The 10,644-nt window shown below is 41.3% G+C and overlaps 1 protein-coding gene across 1 annotated transcript in view; it reads left to right on the forward strand.

Annotated features, from left to right (window-relative positions):
* The first annotated feature begins 749 nt into the window (after positions 1-749).
* The window catches only part of MAPRE2 (microtubule associated protein RP/EB family member 2), an 88,142-nt gene continuing 78,247 nt past the window's right edge, over positions 750-10,644 (forward strand). Inside the window, exon 1 of the mRNA XM_008644912.2 lies at positions 750-877. Coding sequence (XP_008643134.1) covers positions 806-877 — 72 coding nt within the window. The 5' untranslated portion in view covers positions 750-805. The remainder of the gene's footprint in view (positions 878-10,644) is intronic.

Below are 10,644 nucleotides of genomic sequence, written 5' to 3' on the forward strand. Positions count from 1 at the left end.
TCTGCAGGCAGTATTGCCTTAGTGGCAACGTCCTGATCCATCGGCCCACCCTCTTGAGTTAGGCTTTGAGAGAAAAGAAAGTTGAGGGGTTTTAAAATATAGAGTACTTAGAGGACAAAAGAACAGATTCTAATTGTTATTGGTGGCCCCTCCATAGTGAAGGCGTGTGTGCAATTTAATGAGTCATGCAAAGGGCTTTTGTGTTGCATCATCTTCACTCTGGAAGTGCTGAAAACAAGAGCCTTCACTGGTGGTGGAGGCTTGTCTTGAGGTGATGCAACTGGAAAGTATTGCAAGTTCAGAGATATGCTGCTTTTCAATATAATGCATCTCTAATACCAATAAATACTCCAAGCTGGTAGACTTCCCTCAGGTTGTTACAACACTGCTTTTAAAAAGCAAACAACTGAGCAAGTTCACCGACCAGATGTTTGCAGACCAAATACCAAGATGTTGCAGGAACTGCAAATATGGGACACAAATTTAATTTTGTCTACATTTTCCCCGTCAGCTTGTGAAACTGTCAACTAGTTATCCACTTAAAAAAAAAAAAAAACAAACCCAAACCACCACATGATAAGTTGATAAAATAATTATATAGCTTCAGAGAAGTGGTGGTTTGTTTTTTTTTTTTTTTTGGTAGGGTTTCTAAATAGGATGAAAGGTGGAGCTAAGTCATTTAGCCACACCCATGGTGAGGTTTATAAAGGGAAGATATCTAAGGGAAGCTCTTTTCTACCAGTCTATGACAACAGGCAGTTTCATTGAACTGGTTTTTAGCTTAAAACAGAATACCAATCCTACCATGTCAAGGCTTCTTAAAGGTTCCCGTACTGGGGATACTCCTCTAAATGAACCTTTGAGACAGCAAGGTAAGGTAAGTCATGGAGTCTGCTTTACTACTTTAATTCCTTTTTTACACCTAATATTTCTCTGTCAGAGAATGGAGTATTACTGTCATTTCAAAGGCCTGTGTTTTCTCTGCCATGTGTGATTGAGGTTTTGTTCTTTATAGCTTTGTAATCCTGTATCACTAACTCAAATGGAGAAAAAACAGCCTTAAAAAAGCATCCCTAAGCCTGGAGAGGTTGTTGGTTGTCATAGGGTAATTATGCTTTCAAGACTGATGACTTTGAGGGCTAGTTTGCACCACCTGCCCACAACACTGAGGTTAATGTGGCTGTTGTAATTGTGCTGCTGTTTGTCAGTCATACCAATATTAACTTCTCAAGCATACAAATAAAAGATATGCTATGCTTCATTGTGCAATTGCTGTGGCTTAGTCATGACTTTTTTTGATACACCCAAAAATCCTGCTATAATTTTTGTTTTCTACTGTATCACAGTTTCCTTATATATACATGCACAGGATTGCTTATGAGTTACTCTGTTCAGCAGAGGCCTCGTGAGTGACTGTGGATGTTCCTCAATGAGATCAGGTGCCATAAAAGTTTGTTTGCTCTTGAACACAGGTGTTCATGTTGGTACAGTATTTCTGAGGACAGGTTTCTATCAGTTTACAAGATGTCTGAGTGAAATCTTTCATAGTCTTTAACTGAAGTTAAATGTAGTGTATGAAAAAGTGATCACAGCAGTGCAGGGGGTGTAGCATGGATGTGGCAAGAACACTGGTCAGCATAAAAAATACCTATCTCATTAAACTGGTTACCTAACTCTGGGCTTATTGCTGGTGTGATGGTAAAGCAGAACTGTGAGGAACTGGAGAGCAGGGAATGAACCTTGAAAGTACTTTTTAGGAGCTCCTTCCAGGCTGCTGGGAAAATGGAAGGACGTGTGGATGGATTTCTTTGAAAACTTAATAAGCAACCAGATACAAGTGTCTTAACTTTCTTCCCCAATTACTTCATCTGTACATAACTAGATCAGAGAAGAGTAACAAGTTTTCTTTTACAAGCCTTCAACATAGAAGGAGTAGAAGTCACTAATATTTTTTGTTACTAATTGTATCCAAAACATGGGAATATTTGAGGGTCAGTAGTCTACCAGTGGTCTGAGCATATTCTGGAATAACTACCATGGGCTACAGAAATAACCGAAGTAATGTTTTCCACAAAACTGGTGCTCTTGATGGGTTCTCTTTTTCAAATTGTAAGCAAAACTGTGAAGTAATGTATTGGCAAAAGCTGACTGATGGCCTCTTGGGCAAAATGTCATGATGCAAGTTGGAGACACTGTCAGAGCACTTTGACTTTGTGTGATTAGAGACATGAGAAAATAAATGCATCTTACATTTGAATGGACACATTTTCCACCTTGCTAATGCTGTGGTTTTTCTTCAGAGCTTCTGCTGTCAATGTTAAACTTGTAGGATGCTTGACTTGAGCAGTGTGGTCACTTCTGCTGTCTACCATATGTTTTTACTGATATGTGGCAAATTGTGGCTGTGCTGGATTGTGGTGAGAAGAGTCTTGTTTGACAGCACAGCATCTCCTGCAAGGGCGGGCCCTTGGCTTTTTCCACTGCCATGCTTCCGGGAGATTGACATGCTGCAGTTAGATTGTCCATAGGTATTTTTAAGTGCATTGTGTTTATTTTAAGTGCCTTGTGTTGATTAAAGTCTTAAAAAATATTTGCTGATGTCTTATTGTTCTAGTACAGTAGATTGAGGAGATGAAGGAGGAGGACAATACTGTCAGTACTGGCAGATAGTTTTAGGTGTCTCTACTCTTGGATACTTTCGGCTGGGTTTTCTGAATCAGGGAGAGAGTTGAAGCTTTTTCAAGTGGGTAATGCAGAGTTACTTAATTTTTGACATCATTGCATAGCTTAACATGTTTGTAAATTTGGTCACTCCCCCAAGCAGGGATTAAAATGACTTGGAAAGCAATATTTATGCAATACTTATCTAGCATAATTCTGACACCTGCTATTCAACACAAATTACTCAAGTGACACTGACTGTCCTGTGGCTGATTACTTATTTTATTTGATAAATTTAGATAAATCTTCAAAAGGCTACTTTTGAGTGGCCAAATTACAAGCCTTTGGGTGCCATCTTCCTTTTCTGATTTGATTTTTGGAGCCACTTATGTACTAAATGTAGGAAGACTTCTTGGTGGTGCGCTGAGTAATGAAGAGGACGATGGCCGATGGCAATCTCTTGTAACTTCCTTGTAACTTCTTTGAGGCACTGTATGAAGACTCACACTGGCAGTGGCATTACCTTGACGTGGTATTCTGTTAGTCCCTTCACATTTCAAAACTTCTGCTATCAGAAGATTTCAGCAGAAAATTTAGAATATGTAAGTGGATGCTAAAATTGAGTCTGGCTCTGGATTCTCCCTCCTTAACTCATGCATGGCAACCCCAGTCTGTTCAGAGCTGAGCTGGAGGTGGGATGTGGGGTGGCTTGCAGGTTTTGTTGGGATGAGTGCAGGGCTGGTTGTGGAGAAGAGTCTGGTGTGGACGGCTTGAGAGGATCCGAAGGGACAACGTGGACGCCCAGGAGAATGGGGAGGGCAGAGTGGAAGGGGAAAGGCCCTCTCACAACTGCAGCTTCTGAATCTGGGCCCAGCCTTTAAACCTTGCTGGCCCTGCACAGTCATCTCTTCCACTACCACCAATGGATGAAAATAGAAAGGCATTTTTCTCTACATTCCTGGGTCACAACCAAAGTCTATTTTACCTGTACTGCTGAGAAGACCCAAACTGACCCTGCTCAGCTGGATGCCTTACTGCTCTATGGATTCCTCTGTTCAACTGTCATTTATTTAGATTAAATCAGAATGCTCTACAGATCTTAAAATAACTGCAGTTTCTTTAACATTATTTGATGACCTTAAATAATGTATTTTTTCTCAGGGCAGTGCTGTCAGAGGACAGAGACAGCTGGCTTTTGTTGCCCTAGTTTAGTTGCAGTCAAACCAAGTTGCTGAGTTTAAACAGTAAATCTTGTAGACTTGCAATTTTTCAGTTTTTTTCCACCTGACAGTCATGCATATAGACAACAATTTCCAACATAATGAAGAAGACTGAAATTAACTCCTTTATGCAAGCTGGAAGGGGAGTTGTAAAGGATGTGGTATACAATGAAAACTCCTTAGATAAGTGAGATCTAAATAATAAACAGAGAAAGAAATATAACTCCCAGTCAGATGTCACTTGGCCTGAAACAATGTTTCTGAGGTGTGTTGTAAAACACTTGAAGGCCACATCAGGTAAAGGATGTGCTTAGCATCCTGTCTATGACTTTAGGGTGATGCATTGTCTCTGCTGCAGCAAAAATCTTTCATTGGGATGCAGGGACTACAGGCAACATGTGATCATGGTAGAAAACCAGACAGAGAAGTCCTATCATGGGCTTGTCAGATGACAGGGAACTTATTATGTAGCTGTGGAACAGACCAACAAGAAGCACTTGTCTGATGCATGGCAGAGATATCTCTGGTGTCCCTTTGAAAGGAACGCGTAGCTACTGGTACAGTTCTGTCCATTAAAACAATGTGGCACAGAAGGATTGATGGTGCTTTGTTCCAGCATTCACTGTGTGCTACTGCAAGAAATGGAAGTGCTGCCTTCTGATGTGTGACGGTGAAGGTCTTATTTCAGGTTTTATTGGTTTCAGTGATACATAATAAATCACAAATAAAATGTGTCTGTTCTGCAGTAGCCTAACTGTACCCATTTAAATCCACTAAGATTGGTGGCCTCTCAGTTTCCTGCATATATCCTGCTGTACAGTGCAGTGTTTATATGTGTTGCTTTTCCTGATGACCTGTTTAAAATTTGAAATTGCAAGTAAAGATTTGTTCAGAATTATGTCTGAGGTAAAACTGAAAGGCATTTCTGCTTTACTCATAGCCCTAAGCATATGGGCTGGTCCTGGAAAGTGCTGGAGAGCCCACTCAGAAGTAATCAGTGGGAGCTGGGTATCAGCCTGTGTGCTTGCAGGGTGCTGCAGCAGGGCCTGAGCTTCATGGGGGAACCACACACTCTTGCATATAAGCGTAAGTGAGGTGTTAGGGGCTTGGAGCCCACAAAACTGATTTTATTAGAACATAAAAATAAATGTGACAAGAAAAAGCACTTACTGACAGGACAGAAATCTGGTGGGTGAGATTAAAGCTATTTAATAATATATACCTTCCATGCCCTATGTATCCTGTGCAGTAGGGTCCTTCCCTCCCATCTTTTCTAGTTGTCTAATTTTGTGACTTCTGAAGCTGAAGAAATTTTTTGCTGTCTCCAGTTTATATCCACTTCTTGTTGGGTTTGCCTTTTGGTTCAAGTCCCTGGCATGAGCCCAGTACTTTGCTCAGGCATCTCCCATTGTCCACTTGCGCATCACATCGAACACGGAGGGGTTTCACTCCCAGCTCACCCCATGGAGTGCACTCACAGCAGTCAAATAAATAGCTCTGTGTATGTGTGTATAAACATAAGAACTCTTTGAGTTGGATTCTCTTGCCATGCTACAGGATGCCTTTCTGTTGATATCAAGTACAGACAGGGCTATTTCTTCTGGGACAGGGACTGACAAAACAGTGGCCTTATTCCAGTTTTAAAAAACGACTATAAAGGAAGCAGTAACTTGTGTGCCTGGACTTACTGAGTTCTTAGTGTCAGAGAGCTGTTACATTGACTTGAACATCCTGTTTTCCTGCATGGAATAGTAAGGGAAAGAACACAGCACTTCAAACAAGGAAGATTCTAAGCATCTGTGCTGAATAAGGAAAGCAGGATTGTTCCTGGGATTAAAAATACTGCACTTCCCAGAGTAGCTTCAGGTCACCTGGTTAAAGCTGGGACAGGCTCAGTTATATTTTTCTTTACATGTCTTGTATGTCAAAGTATGTTATCTTGATAATTTTCATATTCTGGAAATTAAACTTCAACATCAATTTGTCATCAGAAAGGAGTAGGAAAGCTGAACCCTGACATCTTGTCTTGGATACAGCAGTTTCTCACAACCAACACGTCATGCCGAGGGAAAACAGAACAACGTGAAGTAAAATGATGTGCTTGTGCTCTCGACAGGCAAAAGGCCTTTAGTTTGATAAGGTGCCAAACAGTGTAATTTGAGAGTGTTGTAAAGACTTCCAGCTGTCTTGCATATGCTAACTAACTATCTGGGGGATTTGGAATTTATCCCTGTGAGTATTTCACCAGAAGTGACCTTGCATTCTGGTCACTTGAATTCACCTGAATTCCAGTGAATTCAAGATCAAGTGCAGCTTGTTGCATTGTCCTGGTAATATTTTTGACCAAGGCTGCATTTCTCTGAGCATCCTGTCCACTGCTGAAGGATGGACTGTGTTTACACAGCCAGTCTCTCCTCTTGCCTCCCTCCCTGCTTGCTGCAGGAGATGCTGCCCTGCTTTGTTGACTCATGTGGAAGGTGTGGCATGTTTTGACCAGGAATGGAAGGGCGTAAGAGAGTAGCAGCAGAGTGCAGCAGACTCTGAGATAGGCCCTGAAGGGACATCAATCTTATGGGAAAGCGTAGGTTGAATCTCGGATTTTTGCTATGTGAGTTAATAAGTAATCTGACTACCAAAAAGGGAGAAAAATTGGATTTACACCACCAGCATACGTAAAACTGCTCGGTGGCTTGGGAGAGACAGACCTGCTTTCAGCTGATGGTGGATGCTTCAGCTGCAGGCACTATGCAACTGCTCATTTGTTCCACAAGTTACTACCTTGATTCACCTTGGACATGTTCAGTTCAGTAATATCTTGTTATGGGGACTTCCAATAGCTGACTAATCTTGATGAAAACACAAAGGCTTTGTTAAATGAGTTCATGCCTGGGAAATAAGGACTGTGTTTTCACAAGTTTTATTTAGAGCCCCAAAAATGCTTTTGTACATGTGTTTTATATCTAGCACTGTTTACTAAAGCAGTTGTGCCTGAAAATATCTGATAGTTGCCATCTCAGGAGCCTTTGATGCGAAGAGTGTGAGTTTATGCAAGACAGGAGATGTGCCAATTGTTCTTTCAGGCTCATCTGAAGGACACTCTGGTCATTCCAAAGAAAAACAGCTACTGGGAGGCTGCTGCTACAGCAAGTGGCACAGTTTGAAGTGAGCTTATCTGCAACATTAACAGGGGCTGGGTTCTTGAGGGCAGATTGCATGTGCCGGAGTAAAAACAGTAAGACTTGTTATTCTGCACAGAGTCTGCTGTACTGACAGGTTTATGAAAGAAGGATACAAACAAAACCAAACCCTCCCAAACACCAAAACTGCTAAAAGGCTTTGTCTTCTAAATGTGAAAAATTGGCTCTTGTGTAAGTCTATAAGGGAAATAAGTGTGTATGTAAATGACCAGTCAATCCAAAGTAGCTGTTTTTTCAGTTAAGTGATGACTTTTCTTGATTGGTTTGGCCAGCAAACAAAAAGCGTAAGTGTCTGGGAAAGGCAGTGAGAGAAGTGTCTACACTTAAATTGTGTATACTATTGAAATTAGTTTAGTGCTCTTCCAAATCAGTGCTTACACAGTGTGCTTGAAGGAAAAGCTTTGCAGAGCAGATTGTTGTGGAAGTTTAAATTCAACCTGATACTGTAAAATAACTTGAAAACTTCCAAATTAGGTTTTCTTCTTATGAATAAGTGATGCACATGTGTTCATGTTAGTGGGCTGGTCCACTGTGTTCTGTGGCACTTGTCTGCAGAACAACATAAAGAATTGGTAATTCATGTGAGCTTTGTACTGCAGCTTCTTGGAGGAAATATTGCAGCCCAAAAATTTCTGATACGGTAGAATTCAAATGCAGGCTATCCTTTCAGAACAAAGCAATATTAACTTCAGGGGTTGAGGCTTAGCAACCCATCTTTTGAACTCCCTCCCATATGACTTGCTTTATTGTGTAGTATCATGGAGTACTTAAATAAAGCAACAAGCTGTCACTCTTATCTCACAAACTGGAATATTTTTCCTTGAACTTGAAGTTCACAAGCTGTGATCAGGTAGCAATGCTATTGTAACTGAAGGAGTAAAAGGTATTTATGCAGTTTTCATATACAGTCCTGCCCTGAAGAACTTCTGCATGGCTTTTTTTAGTTTCCCTCAATGGGGAAACTTCCAGCTCTACATACACTCAAGATCCCAAAAAAGCTGGGTTGGTTCCGTGCTCTCTTTGTCAAATATACAGGTTTGCAGTTTTAGCTCTAATTACTTGTGTGGGATCATGACCACCATGCAAGTGTCCTCAAGCTTCAGTGTATTTTAGTTTTCCCATTTTGCAGGCGGGAGGCCCCCAGTTTCTGACAGACCTTTTGCAAGTGCAGGTTTCTGGTTGTAACTGAGAATATAGGTAGCTGTTATATTTGTCTGTGAAGTTCTGCTTCTCTTAGTGATAAGAGGTACTGCACCTGGGTAGGGTAAGCAAATCAGTACTCACTGCTTTGAAACATGAATAAATACCAAGTTGTATTTCTCTGCCTGCTCCCCCAAGAGATCCAATCCTATCAAATCCCCAGATTCGCCACTTGCTTTTAGTCAAAATATGTGTGGAAGAGTGTGAAGTGTCAGTGGGCCGTTCCTCCACCTTGTAGACAAGGAGGGCTGAAGGATTGACTCAAAACATGGGATACTAAAGGGGATCTGCCCCTCGGCAGCTTGGAGAAGACTTAAAACATGCTCCTGCAGAGTTTCATGATCACCAGGTTGTGACTATATCACTGCAACCCCCTGCTCACCTTTCTCCACTGATTAAGTAGTGTAAAAGATTAACATGGTCCTTTCAGCAGAGATGGGATCCCAGGGATGATTGTCACACTGTGGATCTATGGAAAAGTGACTTTTGCATTCCACCTAGGAAAACCGGATGGTTGGGATTGATTAGATGAAAAGGAGAGACTTCTTTGGTTTTTGGGAGTACCTGTGATGATCTGTGCAGGTCAAATGACGTGATGCTACACCCTTCAATGTCCCATCAGCCATCACATGAGCACCTTATCAGAAGTTCACAGGACATTTCTACAAATTGTAGCCTTAAAGCCTTCATAGGTTTGCACATACATGATTGACTGCAGGTAATCCATTCTGCTCACACAAGACAGGAATCCAAGAACTCTTACCTGCTTCACCAGTGCTGTAAAGAGAAAAACTTTTGAATTTAGATTTATGTATTAAATATTATTTATTATAAATTTATTTATATACTATATATGTTTAGATTTCTAAGGACCAAAATAAAAACCAAGTTCCAAGACTTGAACTGCTTTAACTATTGCCACAGATACCGGAATCTATCTTTACATCTTTGAGTTAGTTCCCTTTTTCTGTTCAGCAATTTACAGCAGAGAAGGATGCCAGAACTGTTAAAAGGGCTGAGATGGCAGTTCAGAACCTAACTAGGGCTCTCTTTCCTGGGTAAGGCAGGCAGGCAACAAGTAGCCTGCAGTGATGCTACTTCTACATGGAATCACTGGATGCTACTGGTTGAAAGAGATAATCTTGTCCATTCCTGTTCAAAGCTATCCTGAACAGGTCAAGTTGCTCAGGAACTTTTTGAGTTCTGAGTATCTCAAACATTCAGATTTTCCAGCCTCACTAGACCCAATGTTCAACCACTCTCATGATGAAAACACTTTTCCTAACATGCAATCAGGATATTCCCTGTTGAAACTTGTCTGTTGCCTCTTGCTATGTCCGTGTGCCTGTGAGAAGATCCTGGCTCCATCTTCTCTACACCCTCCCCGTAAGTAGCTGAGGGCTGCAGTCATACATCCCCCACACACCTTAAACCTTCTCATCTTCAGGCTGAACAAACCCAACACTCTCAGCCTCTCCTGCATCGTACACTCCATCTCCTTACCTATCTTGGTATGGTAGACTGGGCTCCAGCATGTCTCTTACTGGTTTGTGGCTCCCCAGTACACAAGTACCGCGCTTTCGCAAGCCCTGAATGCAGTAATTACTGCCCTGGATCTGTAAGCCTAGAGCTCGGTGTAGAGTTCCCCTCCTTTTCTGCAAGAACATTCTGCTGAGTTTTTTTCAACTTGTTGTCCACTGAGACCCCCAGGTATTTTTTTTCTCTGAAGTTTGTCTCCAGCTGGCTGGTACCCAGCAAGGTCATTCCTTCCCTGGAGCAAGAATTTGCATACTTGCTTTCCAGACCTGTCCTCACGTCTTTCCTGGTCTCAAATAGGCATAGGTTGTGAATCTTGCACTGTTTTGGAGAACTTTTTTACTTTTTAAAGGAAGTTACTGAATTCTGTAACTTAGCAAAGACCACCAGTTTGTAAGTCTAAGCAATTTGTAGGCAAAGTGCTTATAGTAAAGCACTAGGTTAAAACAGAGAGTTGGTAGGAGCATTTATTCCCCCTCTGTCTAGCCATCTAAATGATTTTTGCTGAATGTTCTCTGATGTGCTGAATTTTCTTCACTCACTGTAAAGAGAGATCTGAAAAACTAATCTCACAATAGTGGGGGATTCAGCCCATTTAATCTCAGGCACCTGAACTGAGCTACCTGCATTTTTGTCAGGCATGTCTGGAGGTGTAAGGCTTACAGTGAAGAGTGCCACTTTCATTTAAGTTACTTTTTGAGTTAAAATATCTGTCTTGTAAACCAGCTTGCTCTTCTAAATGTTTTCCTGAAGTTGGTACATTTTATATCCCTGAAGCAATTTTGAGAATTCCCCAGACGCTGCATAACACCCCTATGGAAGTTATCTTT

Source organism: Corvus brachyrhynchos, unplaced genomic scaffold, assembly GCF_000691975.1.
Source record: "Corvus brachyrhynchos isolate BGI_N302 unplaced genomic scaffold, ASM69197v1 scaffold60, whole genome shotgun sequence".
Lineage (NCBI taxonomy): Eukaryota > Metazoa > Chordata > Aves > Passeriformes > Corvidae > Corvus > Corvus brachyrhynchos.